The 13265-nt window shown below is 51.1% G+C and overlaps 1 protein-coding gene and 1 pseudogene across 1 annotated transcript; one reads left to right on the top strand and one right to left on the bottom strand.

The window, feature by feature from the left end:
• Positions 1 to 7547: 7547 nt before the first annotated feature.
• On the bottom strand, positions 7548 to 8394 carry LOC119352608 (annotated as a pseudogene).
• Positions 8395 to 11739: 3345 nt separating this feature from the next.
• LOC119358560 (peamaclein-like) lies at positions 11740 to 12363 on the top strand. The gene is made up of 2 exons (XM_037625045.1): positions 11740 to 11878; positions 11999 to 12363. The coding sequence occupies exons 1-2, from the start codon at positions 11788 to 11790 to the stop codon at positions 12184 to 12186; spliced, it is 279 nt and encodes a 92-aa protein (XP_037480942.1). The 5' UTR covers positions 11740 to 11787; the 3' UTR covers positions 12187 to 12363.
• Positions 12364 to 13265: the final 902 nt, after the last annotated feature.

Here is a 13265-nt window from a genome sequence, read left to right as displayed (position 1 = left end):
AGAATGGTGGGCCCGCCGAGTCAGCGACCCCCATGCATCGTCGTCCTCATCATCTCGGTTTCCTGACGGGAATCAATGCCAAGGCTGCCGCCGATTAGCCTTCCATTGATTCCTCACGGGCGGCGCAGTGCGGCGACGCGCCCTCTCCTGCCACGCGTACACATGTCTGCCTCCCCTCTCCCTCGCTAGTGGACGCACTCGCCCCACAACCCCTCTCTCTCGCCGCCGACGATCTCTCTTCCCCTCTAGCCACCACGCGCAAGCCCCGCCGATGGGAGAGCGGTTCCCCGGCGATGGAGCGGCGGCCAACGGCTTCGACCGTCGCCACCTATACGAGTGGGAAGCTAACCTCCTCCACGAGGCGAACTAACTGGCGCCGCCCGACATGCGCGTGCCGGGGCGGTGGAGGCTCAGCCCCGGGGGCGTCCCAGTCCCCCTGCAGCCCGACGTCGACCACTCCGGCTACTTCCACGCCGAGATCGATCGGGTTCGGGCCTCGCCGATGGAGGAGGAGCGGGACCTCCCAGAGTACGCCACCAACGACCACGCGCCCTGGGTGGCGTACTTCCAACGCCGATAGGAGGAGCGGCTCGCCTCCACCAACAACGCTAATTGGAAAAAAGAAAGCATGCACACTAATTAACTTAAAATAGCTCAGTGAGGGATTTATCGTGTAGCTTAGTATCCCAAATAACGAGCACAAGTTGCTCTGCGAGTGTCATCTTTTGGCCCTTCGTGGCTCGCACCAACTTTACATTATCTTTGCTGCCTTTTACAAGAGAAAGAGAGAATATCAAGGTAAAGGAGGAGTAGGAGGAGTAGGGCGCGTGGAGATGGAGGAAGGACGTTTTTTTATTTGAGAAAGGAATTGGATAGGTGGTACATAGAAAACGAATTCTCTATAAACCAGGAACAGAGGCTAACAGAATAAAATCTCGTTTGGATGCTCTAACTAATTTGCGTTTTTGGAATACTTGGTTTTTGGAAACCTCAAAATCTGCGTTTATAGAAAAACGACCATTAGTCATTTTTGTAAAAGCTTGATTTGCATATACTTCATCGCAACTAATCGGCGTCCTCCAACCTGCCACGGCATGGCCGACGCCGCGTCACATCTCCGCTACCTGATATGATACTCCTCGCGATTCGTCCTCCAGCCTCGGCTATGGCCATGAACGCATCGACGTGCCGCTGTCTGGTAGGGATGCTCCTCGAGTAGTCGTGCTCGTCCTCCGGCCACGACACGGCCGTCGCTGCGTTTGCGCCCAGGATTCCGCTGGCTCGCGGCCGGAGCTAGGATGATGTATCGACGCCATCGGTGATGTGCGTCACCTGTGGCATGTCACCGGCTGGTCGGTGTATATAGAGATCACATACGGGATGGCGGCCAGGAGCGCCCTGACGGCGACGGCACCCTCGGCGAGCTCCTGAAACCGCATGGTCAGCAAGGGCGTGCGCGAGCTCATGCTGGACAAGGACGACTGCACCTCCCTCGAGTCTCTCGACATGTATGGGGTACATGGCACGTAGAACACCGAGACCTGGAGTACTTCAGGCGAGTACCCAGCGCCCGCGATGGTCGTATACGTACTTGACTAGTATGAGCAGAAGTGAAGCCCTCTGATCCAGCTTTCTCCCATTGCTGTGTTCTGCAGATCAAACCCTCTCAACTGGTTCACGATCCGTAAGTCTAGTATCGGGACGAGGCCCCCCGCGTCGCCCCCGCTCGGGCGACTCGGGCGGGATCTAAAACCCTAGCCGCCGGGGGTCCCCATCCGTCCTCTCCTCCCTCCACCGCCGCCGAAGGACGCCGCCGGCTATAGCCCGAGGCTGATGGCGGTGGCGGGGGTCTTCCCTCTTGCATGCGCCGTGCGGGCGGTGCGGAGCCCCGCGGCGTGGGTGGCACGGCCGATCTGGCCTGGCGGCGCGGCGGGCCTGCCGTCCGGCGGCGGCGATGGTGGGGTGCGGCAGCCGGCCCTGCCTCGGGCTGCGTGGCGGCGTTCGGCGGCGGTGGCCGGGTCTGCGGCGACACAACATCTGACCTTGGATCGGCGGTGGCGGCATGGAGGGCCTGGTGGTTGGGTCGGCACCATGCGGGTTGTGCCCTCCGAACAGATCTAATCTGGCCGGTGCGGCCTGCTACATGTGCGGCGGCTCAGATCAGCGGCGACCCGTGCACACAGTACGTGATGAAGGTTCTTCGAGCGGATCTGGGTGAAAACCTTGTGCTCGGCTTGATGCCAAGACCGGCGTTGGTGGCACCCTGTGGTGTCATTACCTTCTTGAAGGCATCGCCGTGGAGAAGCTCTAGACCTCTATCCGCTACCTCCGGGGGAAACCCTAAATCAGTTGATCGGATGACGGCGGCGCGTTGGTGTCGTTTCCTCCTTGTGGGCGTCATTCTTGGAGGCGTACACGGGTTCGAGGGACCAGCGGGCGCCTTTTTGGTGGAGCGGTACTTCATCCTTCACACTGATGACGGCGGATCTCGGCGGTGTGGTGCAGTGGAGACTCGGCGCCCGATGCGCGGTGATGGACTCGCGCACGTGGAGGTAGTTGTCTGGCTCAAGGTGGCGTCGATGGCGGCGTGGCCTAACAAGGTAGAAGCCTCAATATCTGCTCTGAAGACGGACTTGTGGAAGATGGCGGCGACGACACATGTGAGTGCGTCAGACCAGTTTATGCCCCAGACCCGGTATGTGGCTCGGCTGGGGCTTCTGGCTTTTGATGATAGGCTTAGGTGAGTAGACCGGGTATTGGCCCAGGTAGCACCCCTTCATCATATGGATAGGAGTAGTGACATATGTTGCCAAGATGGCGGATTCAGGCATTTTGTTCTAATATTTTGTAAGGTCCTCGTGAATAATCAATAAAGTGGCCGTATGCATCTTCCAGATACAGAGGCCGGGGGTCATCCTCCTTTTCTAAAAAAACTAGGACAATGCCCGTGCGTTGCAACGGGATATAAATATTCTAGTACGTTAGCTCGTGATTTAACTGTCCATATAAATGCGAGTGTGTAAATAAATATTTATCAAATCATGCTGGTATTTCCTTTTAATTAGTTTGATAAGAAGTTGGGAGTAAAATTTTGATAAGTAAATTAAGGAGGAATTGCTTTAGAAGGTAAGTAAGTTAACATGATTGATTATCATGCGGGGAAGATACAGGCAAAACGCATGGTGGGACAAAAAAACATGAGGACAGAAAAGAATTGGGTGAAGGGACATGGTGGGACGGGGGAGAACCGGTTGCCAAATCATTCTGCCGACAAGAAACGAGCACTACTCTCTTTTTTTAAGTAGTAGAGATATATAGGTACCCCCCCTCCCTCGCGTCGCCCCTCTCGGGCGGCTCGAGGGCGACAACCCTAGATCTCGCCGCCTCCCCCCTTCCTCCCCTCCCTCCTCGCCGCCACCAGAGGCATCCGCCGGGCAAGCCCGGGGCATCGCCAAGGAAGGTGGCGGCGGGGCCTCTGCTGCTCCGTTTCTCCAGCGGGGGGCTTCGGAATCCGGGGCGGCGGCCTCGTTCGGTGAGGCGCCACCGTCTCCTCGGCTGGTGGTGGCGCGGGTGTGGTCCGGTGGGCTTGGCTGCGCGGGCAGCAAGCTCCCCGGCGGACGAGATCCGCGGCGCCGGCGGTGGGGCTTCTGGCCTCTTCGGCTCCGAATCTGGCCGCCCCTTCCCCCTTCTGCTGCCCTGCGTGCTCCACCCCTTCAGATCTGGTCCGGGTCGACTTGGTTCTCCGGTGCCTGGAGCTGGATGTGGTGTTGGTGGTGTGGAGCCTTGACCGGGAGAAATCCATGGTGGCGACGTCCATGGACGCCCCTCCCCTTCTTGGAGGCGACATTCAGGTCTTTTGCGCCACCCCCCTTCCCCTAGCCTCCCGGGTGAAAGCTCGAACTTTGTTGGGCGGCGACGGTGCTCTTGGCTCCGTTTGCTTCTTGAAGTCGTCGCCTTGGATGCTTTCTGGATTGTGGGCACTACGGTGTGGTGGTTGTCGGGCGGCGGCGACTGTGTGCCCCAAGTGGCGGTGGCGGCAGCTTGGCAGGTCCGGCAGTGTTCGCGTTTCTTCTGGTGCTCTCTGTGCAACTGGTGACAGCTTGGTCCGGTGGCCTCTGGCCAGGAGGGGATCGGGTTCCCCTCCTCCGGCGGCTACAGTAGTGCAAGTTGTGAGTGCCGGAGCGTCATTCCTCGGCCTTGGCCCTGCCTCCTCGTTGCTCCGTCCTCCCTGGACACCCTGTTGCTATCTGACCGGCATCTTTCTCCTCTCCAAACGATCGTCAGTGGGCAGCGGTGATGCGGTGTTTCTGGTGAAGTTTCTTAGTCATGTAGGGTGTGCTCTGTTCCTACTCCTTCTGGTTGCATCCTTCCATCCAGGTTCTAGGGTGAGCAACCCATATGTCGACGGCTCGGCGCCTTTCGAGCCAGGCGAGGAGGCAGGGGCCTCTTTCAACAGTGGGAGTGGATGGTGATGTTGTTCCAGGGCTTTGGTGTTCGGTGCCGTCATAGCCTATCCTCGACAGCGGGCGCTTCCCGGAACCCCATTTCCCCTTCCCTGGTGAGCCTTGGGTGGACGAGGGCCTCTGCGTGCTTCAGCTCATGCTTATCATGTGCTATCTCCTAGCTGTAGTGTGTGAGGTTTTGAGAGTTGCCTTCCAGCACCCTTGTATCTTGCCGTGTTTTTTTTCTTGTTCGAGTTTGTAGCGCAGTGGTTGTAATTCTGGCCGGTTGATGGCTTTGTTAATTCAAAGCCGGGCTCTTCTTGAGCCTTCGTTCTAAAAAAATAAAAATAAAAAAAAGATATATAGGTAACTGCCTCACATTGCAACAGGTGAACCTTATGTATGGGTGGATGATACATTCACGCTATGCTATCAAGAATGAACACAACCAAAACTTCAGTGGGATTCACTTTACTTTTGTTAAGTATCAGGCAATGCATGCATTTTTTCAAATATAAAGATATATACTTGGTATATGGTTGAATGCCTCATGCTATATGTCAGGAGAACCTATCTTCAATTTCCTTTCCGCCAATAAAAACAATATAATATGTTGAATATGTATCACAAAATCACAACAAGTCCACGCATTAGGAGCAACCTCTTGCAATATTTACCTGGCTATTTGCAAGGCCGGCCTATAATCTGGCATGTCACCTTGGTTTTGCATCTATTTCCAGAAAGTCTTCTCCACTACCAAATAAAACATGTCAGAAAATAATAAAACTATGCAGTAGAGAATGGTGATTTCAGGAATTCCTTGCTCGAAATTCAATCATTTATCCTGCAAGATGTGAGGAAGGAGGAGAGGCAGAACTACGACGAAGAGGTGCAGAAGGAGGCCGAATGGACGCGCCGACAGAGGACGACTATGAGGCGAAATAAACTTCAATCCATTGGAGCCTTGTACTGTTAGAATTAACTTGCTTGATGGTCACACAATACAAGTGCATAGTTATATAGGTAATGCCAAGGGGGCTTCTCTTGGATCCCAGAATCTTCACATAGTGTATTGTGTCACTGTGTGCATATATCTCTCCAAGCACCACTAAATGGAATAAAATAGCATCTCCATCAGCTTAACTTTGTCACGCATGGCCCGGGCATCCACCACCTCTCCTCGCCGCAGTGGCTTGCCGGACGTCAGAGCGCCAAGTCGTCAGACCTGTTCTTATGGCTCTTGTCTTGAAGTACCGGAAGGCGGTGTTCTAAAGGCCGTCCAGGATCTCCTGCACGCACAACACCAAATTAAGCCACGTGAAGGCCGATCCTTTCATAGACTCCATCTCTTAGAAGGCACGCCTAGCTAATCTCATGCATGCACGCCTAGCTAATTTCACGACATATGTAATCGCATCGCGGGATGGAGCTGCTCCTAGCACGCATCTCTCCTTTCCTTTCTTTTCTCCAGGTTGTTGGCATGAGCTGTGAGATGCAGTCACCGGGAGGTCGGCGAGCTTCTCAATCGAGGGCGGGGAGGTTGACGTAGATGTCGGATCTCGGCCTGGTCGGCTGGTCGCCATCACCTGACAGCATCAGAATGCACATAATACGTTGTCGTTGCTTTGCCGGTGACATGAACACTGCATATTTTTAGGCCATGGTACTAATGTTTCGATTTCCCACCTTTCGTGTTGTGAGCGGCTGGGCATGCAGGATGTCCTTGTATTCAAAGAACTCGGTGATGTAGTCATAGACCTAGAGCAGGCAGTCCATCTCGGCTCTCGCCTCCTTCTCCACCGGCAGATGCTCCAGCCTGTGGCAGCTCAAGAAAACGGTGCAGTTGCCTGCAAGCAGACAGAGCAATGGATATTAACCTTTTCCATACAAGCACAGACCGGCGTGATTAATTACTTAGCTATGGCAGCAGCGGTGGAGACGCCCTTGCCACCACCAGACATGTCCTTCCCGAGCACGAGCTTCTAGAACCTCTGTGGCGTCCCTGCGTCATGCCCGTATCGAACTGCTCACTCGGCGAGCCGGCCACCACACCACACGGCTGCAGGGTCCCTTCGCCGGTCGCCTGCACACAGACCGCGGCTGCTCTTCTCTCTGCTCTCGCTCATTTCTCTCCTAGCATCTTCCACGACGGCACAAGAAAAGACGGGGATCGAGCGGGCCGGTATATCGGATAGGGCAGGTTTGGAAGGAAGAAAAACAGGAAACTACGTGAGTCACGGGAGCAATTAATTACGGGATTTTTAGGGGAAAATTAATTACGGGATTAATTGAGGGAATCAGATGGAACCAGCCCAATAGGAAAGAAAATCGGTGGAGGAAGGAAAGAAAATCGGCGCAGGGGTATGAGGTCGTACGAGAGGATGGACGAAGGGTGGGGGCGTAAGAGGGGAGACGGAACCTTGCGTTTCTTTTAGATAGTAGAGATAAGCAGAAGTAAAGCACGTACTGGCGGCTGCGCGTGGAGTCGTCCAAGGTCGGTCCAAGGGAAGGCGAGTAATGGCGTTGAGGGGCTGAGGACCGAAAACAGAGGAGGAATGGATGTTGGAGCTTGCGTACCGTCTCCAATGGCCAAGTCGAGGAAGGAAGAGAGAAAGAGAAAGTCACGACAAGAGTATTTTATCGAGGGAAGGTCACGGGAGGAGTCAGGACTCAAGAGTAAGCCAAACATATTTTTCTATAAACTGGTTTTACATAAAATAATTTGTAAAACCGGTTTTGCTAAACATCAGCTAAAAACACGTTCTGTATAATCCCATGGCTAATCAGGACCACTTTTTCATCGCCGGCACTAAAAAAAGTCCCCACTCACGCCCTCAGGATCACTTTTTTCGCCGGATTTGTACCAACCCCACCCCAAGCCCAGCCCCCTGGGGCGCATCTGGGGGCACCGGCGATTCGTTCTTGCATGCAAAGGCCCACATGCAGTCTCTCCTTTCACTTTTCGCCTGACACACACGAGCGCACTCTCTCTCTCTCTTCTCGTCTTTTTTATCATGCACCCGCGCCGCTCGCCCTCTGCTTTCCACCGGGGCCGCCCTACCTGCCTGCTCGCGCGCGCACGTCCGAAGCCGCGGCAGCTCGTCGCTAACGCCGCGGGAGCTCGTCCGGACGGGAGACGGCGAGGCCAGGGAGCGGACGGGACGGCGTCTGCATGGCCAGGGCGGAGGAGGAGCGCGTGTGGCCGTGCCGGGCGGAGTAGGAGCGCGCGGCGGCCGGGTGGAGTAGGAGCTGCTCGGCGGAGATTCTGCCGCCTTCGAGGAAGGCCGGGAGCTGGGACTCGAGCTGCACGCCGGACTTGGAATAGAGCAGCTGGATCGCTGCAGTGGGGCGCCAGCCGCCGCACCAGAGGTAGAGGCTCTCGGTGACGGAGATCCACGAGGGCGCGAACATGAGGAGCACGTCGGCGGAGGCGGCCGCGGACTTGGCGCGGTAGTAGTGCTCATAGTGGCTGAGGACACGGTCGACGAGGCGCCGGGGGTCAGCGTCGTCGGGCTGCGCCGTCGCCGTGGCGCGAAGCGCGGCCAAGTCACGGGACTGCTCCAAGATCCACCACTCGAAGAACTTGGCGAAGGACTCGCCGCCGTCGGGGTTTGGGGCTAGGCTGCCATCGGCCCACAAGATCACCCGCGCCATCGGCTGCATGAAGGTGGGGCTTGGGGTGGACACGGCTGGGAAAAATTTCGTCCCAGGGCCAAAATCTTCACCGGCAGCCCCCCAGGCGGCGAAAAAATGCCCCCTAGAGGGCTCAACGGCTGGAGATGCTCTAAGATCAGGGGGATTGGAAGCCAAAGACAGCGTGCAAAATTCAGACCAAAAACGTGTTCTGCAAGGCTATGTGCCTCAGAGTTGGTCTCTCTTACTTCAAAGATAAAGGAGCAATGATAAATCTAGCCATCATATGTTGCTGTTATTTCCTTGATGATGCTTGCATATGTGCCTCCATTATCTCTGTGTATCTCATTTAGAACAATTCCAACGTGCTGACTCATTTTGTCAATGCGTGTTCGCTTGGGTTGAAACGGACAGAAAAGTCGGCCCAACGCGCCGACCCAAATTACAGATGTGCATCTGCTTTTTTGTCCGCCTGCCGACCCATTCTGGCATAAATTTGGGCCACATCTGCGTAGGCATTGACACGAAATGGACGCGTGCGACGCCCGCCTACTCCTCCCCTTGGCCCGCTTGTCGGCAGCACAGCCACCCCCATTTTCCTCTCTTTCCCAAAAAACTCCCGCCCACTCCCGCTCACCATGGACAACCAGCCGACCCTTGACGCCGCCGCCTGCCTTGCCTCCCTCGCCTACTCCGGCATCGCCCCCCTCGCCTCCGCCAAAGGAAATCCCCGCGCCACCCGCAAGATGGTAGCGCCGCCCAAGCAGAAGCTGTTGACAGCAGGTGTTTTTCTCTGAAATTTGCAAGAAGCTCAAATATTAGAGGAGCACTCGCCCAAAAAATCAATATTCAAAATTTTGTGCAATGTTTGAGAAGTAATTTTTTTAGAGTTCCTTGGATGTTAATTTTCTCTGAAATTTTGCAAGAAGCTCAAACATTTGATCTAGTTTGTTGTGTCCAAATTTCAGAATTTTTGGATTTTGTTTTATCACATTTTTTCAAAGTTTTGCAAATTCGGGTGAACTACTCTCGAGAGTAGAGACATCTTTCCGTACTAGTTTCCTTTTTAGGGCATCTCCAACACCGACCCTAAAACCGCCCGCAAGCATCCAGACGCATCTGTCCGGACCCCGGAAGCCATCCAACACTGACCTTCATCCGTCCGCCGAGTAGTCCGAACCATGATTTCCCCGCAAATGGTAACCAAACTTTGGGGGGGGGGGGCTTTGCTAGAGTCCGTACACGAGACACGTCAGACTCTGATGCCCATGCCCCACCCAAGAGGAACACGGAGCCCGCACTTTTGTAGTTGCACGCACTGTTTCCTCGCCAAATCCTACACTCTCTGCCTCCATCCCGCTGCTCTCCACCCAATTCTCGGCTTTTTCTCTCACTCTCATCTTCCCTTCCACGGCTGACGCATGGAACCAGAGGAGAACCTACCGGATATGGAGGTGGTGGAGGTGCATGAGGATCCGATCAGCATCACGCTCCCCTGAAAGATAAGTTTTTCTTACTTGAGTTGTCGTCCTAGCAGAGGTGGTGTTTGGTAGATCAAGTTAATATCGCTCGAGTTGTTCCTATAGCAAACATGGGCCGGAAACAAGTGAGCTTGTGATGTGATCTTGCTGGTGTGTCACTCCTCATAGGAACCTGTTAGGCCCTTTGTGCACCCCTCTAGTGTGGCGTCTTCGTACAGGATTCCGCTTCAGAGAAGTCGATGAGGGTACACACACAAAAAGAAAGAGAGCTGGAAACAACATGTCATGCCACGACTAAGAAAGTATTCATGTTATTGAAATAACATTCATGTCATGTATTGTGCTTCTTTATAGGAACTATCTATATTGTTTTACTAGCTGAACAAAGCAAATCAGTGTTCTACATGAGACATGTCATATAAAATATGAGGAACTTAGCATATTGGGACCTGAATGAAGCAAACGTTTGGGTATCTGGAAACATATGGAAGCAACAAGGAAGCAAATTGTCGAATCGATGGAATCATAGTCTTGGTACATAGCTCAAACAAATGTTTTCTCAGATCAGAATAGTTCTTGTTTGAAACCGGAGCAAATTTCAGTTCATAAGCAGAGGAAGCAAAATGCATGTCACGGGAGATAATTTCGGTTCATACACAGGATGTGGTGTATGGTAAAAATAAGTTCATCTTGCTTGAGTTGCCCCTATGGCAGAGATGGGACAGCGACGAGTGATGTCATATTGCCGGTGCGGCACTCGTTGTGTATAGATGCAAGTCTCTGGTCTTTACTTCAGCCATCCAAGAGAAGCAGCTTTCAGTTCACAAGTAGGGGAAGGAAACTGCATGCATGTCCTTAGAGCTTATTTGCTACACTAGTTATTTCCATTAAATCTAGGCTAAGTTTTTTTTTTCATTTCAAAATTTAGCCGTGAGGTGCCGTGGCAAGACACGTGGCCTGGGTGCAATTGAATCGCCCTAAGTGGTCATACATTGCTGCCTCGCAACGGACTGTTATTTCATGTGAAGGAACAGAAAACTAAGCTACATAAAGGCATCTGTAGCCGATCCCCTAAAAATCAAAAGAGGAGTACAATTTCAGCTTTACTCTTTTAAACCGCACCTAGCCGAAGTCCTAAATTGGTTAGAGGATTAAAATTTTACATCTCCGACGAAAATTTGGTCCGTGGCTCCTAAAATTTCTCAACTCTTCCCAGACGAGTAGAATTCCCAACACATCGTTCTCCCACCCGCACAACGCCATAGTTCCTGCCGTTGCCTCCCCATGCACCAACATCGCCTCTGAAGACAACAACTCTAGAGGGAATGTGTTGCCAAGACCCTTCCGCCACCATCGCCGCCGATGACCACAACTCCGGACAGAATGGGTTGCCAAAACCCTTCCACCACCACCGCCGGCGCATCGTTGCCGTAAACCAGCCCCGCACCGCCTCCCGCACCGAAGAAGTGGTTGGGGATAAAAAAAAACTCCCGTCCGGTCCACCACACCGACTACCCAAAAATTAAATAAATTACCTATACTAAATGTGTGAGGTGGCATTATAAATATTATCCAAAACTGAATTTAAGGTTCTAAATAATTCCAAAGATATCTTTGTGCCCCAAAGCAACCAAATAAATTTAATGCTAATGAAATCTAGCTAGGCTCAAGCATGAAAGGCAAATTCTTAATTTACCCTATTTAAATAATTCACATTCCAGACTAAGATTTTTTTATGTGACGGTTATCCTCTCATATCGAATTTATTGTTGGATCTTCTGCCTAACTTACGTATGCTCCAAAATATGAATCAATGGTAGTAATGAGATGTTAAAATAAGGCATTACAGGATTGGCCTAATTTTATTACCCCCTTAATTAGTTTTTGCTTTTCAAGTGTACTACTAATTGTCTACTTGCAATGGACATTAACATTAGGCGGTATATTACTTGCACGCCCATATTAGGTAGGATATTATTTGTGTGCTAATTTTTTGATTAGTGATATTTTGGTATGATATTAATTGCACGCTAAACATGTCGAGCGCTCGTTGGTCGTTGGATTGACCTACTTTGATGGCCAAGATTACTAGAATCTGTCTCATTGGGTCTTTTTATTCTTGTATATATAGATATAGATATACGAGTAGATATATAGGGTGACATATCAGTAGCTTCATCAACAATTGAAGTCATATAGGTCATACGTAATTGGTCTCTTGAGCTGCATCCATGGCGTTCTCCAAGCATGCCATCGTACTCGCCACTCTCCTCCTCACCGCCCTCCTCATGGTTGCGGATGCTCAGCCGACACCCAAGATAGGTACGCACATCGGTACATGGATGCATGCACGTGTCCTTGATCAACAAATAAAACCTAGTTTGTCTCGTTTGATTTGATGTGGTACCTTGACAAATGGTTGCGATGATATATGATCTGCAGATTGCCTGTTATCGTGTAACGCTCGTTGCGCGAAGAACTGGAGGAACAAGATATGTAACAAGGACTGCAATATCTGTTGCGACAAGTGTAACTGCGTCCCTTCCGGCACAGGCCAGGAGACCCGTAACGAATGCCCCTGCTACGCCAACTTGGTTGACTCAAAGACCGGCAAGCTCAAGTGCCCATAGTCGATGGATCCTCCATCCAAAGGCATGCATTCATCTACATGCAAGCCTGATACCTGGCTTGAATAAGCTATCTCTTTTTTTACTAGTCTCAATGTTCAACAATCTCTCTGGCCATGTAAACCTAGAAAAGTACGTACATATATATTATCGATATATTCGTACGCTCTATCAAAGTCATACAGTAAAAATGGTTTTTATCTTGATGAAACAACCTTTGAAGTATACAAACTCTACAAAAGGAGTTGATTCTGGTTATTATTATCGGCCCATCGATCCAGGCTGGTAATTATGCTCTTGTCTAGAAAGCTGGTGCTATATATCTGGATTCTGTTTTTCGAAAAGGCTATGGTTGCGTATAAAGTTGTGTCTTGTTCAAGTGCTGATGGGGTCGTGTATTTTGGAATTTATAAAATCATGCATCCTTTGAAGTGCAATGTGTTTGCAACTATGTATGATGTAATTTTTTAACATATGTATGATGATTGGAGCATTCTCTGATTTTGCTTTTTACATTAATCCAGAATAGCAAACTGTCATTGTGTGAGTTGTCCCCATAGCAGAATTAGTGTTTGGCAAAATATGAATTAGTGTTTGGCAAAATATCCAGAAGAGCAAACTGTCATTATCTAAAAAATTATTAATTTTTTTGGATGTTCATGATAGTGTCGCAAGCACGCTTGAAAATTTTCATACAAATGGAGCAGTAGTGTTTTCTCGGCGAAAAATACAAATTTGGGGTAAGATTCGGTGTTCAAATTTTTTTTTTTGCACAGGTCAAAATGTTTAACCTTTTGCCTAAAACTTTGCATGTAGCATTTGGATATGACTATAAATACGTAAAAAAGTTGTTGGGATTTTTTTGACATTTCAAAAATTATTTTTCACGTGTAGGAGCATGTGCTGTAAGGAGCCAAATTGAGTTTCCGGTAATTTTTTATAATTTAGCTTGACATGTGTCAGCTGGTCTGGTTGTGCTTTCTGAATTCAACCGGAAGAGCCAAATGTCATGGAGTTTGGTCAAATAATTTAGTCTTGATTGAGTCGCCTCTCTTAATAGTAGAGGTTGTGTTTGGATAAAA

Source organism: Triticum dicoccoides, chromosome 2A (genome assembly GCF_002162155.2).
Source record: "Triticum dicoccoides isolate Atlit2015 ecotype Zavitan chromosome 2A, WEW_v2.0, whole genome shotgun sequence".
Lineage (NCBI taxonomy): Eukaryota > Viridiplantae > Streptophyta > Magnoliopsida > Poales > Poaceae > Triticum > Triticum dicoccoides.
The sequence above is the reverse complement of the archived record's forward strand: the minus strand, read 5'-3'. Positions and strand labels throughout refer to the sequence as shown.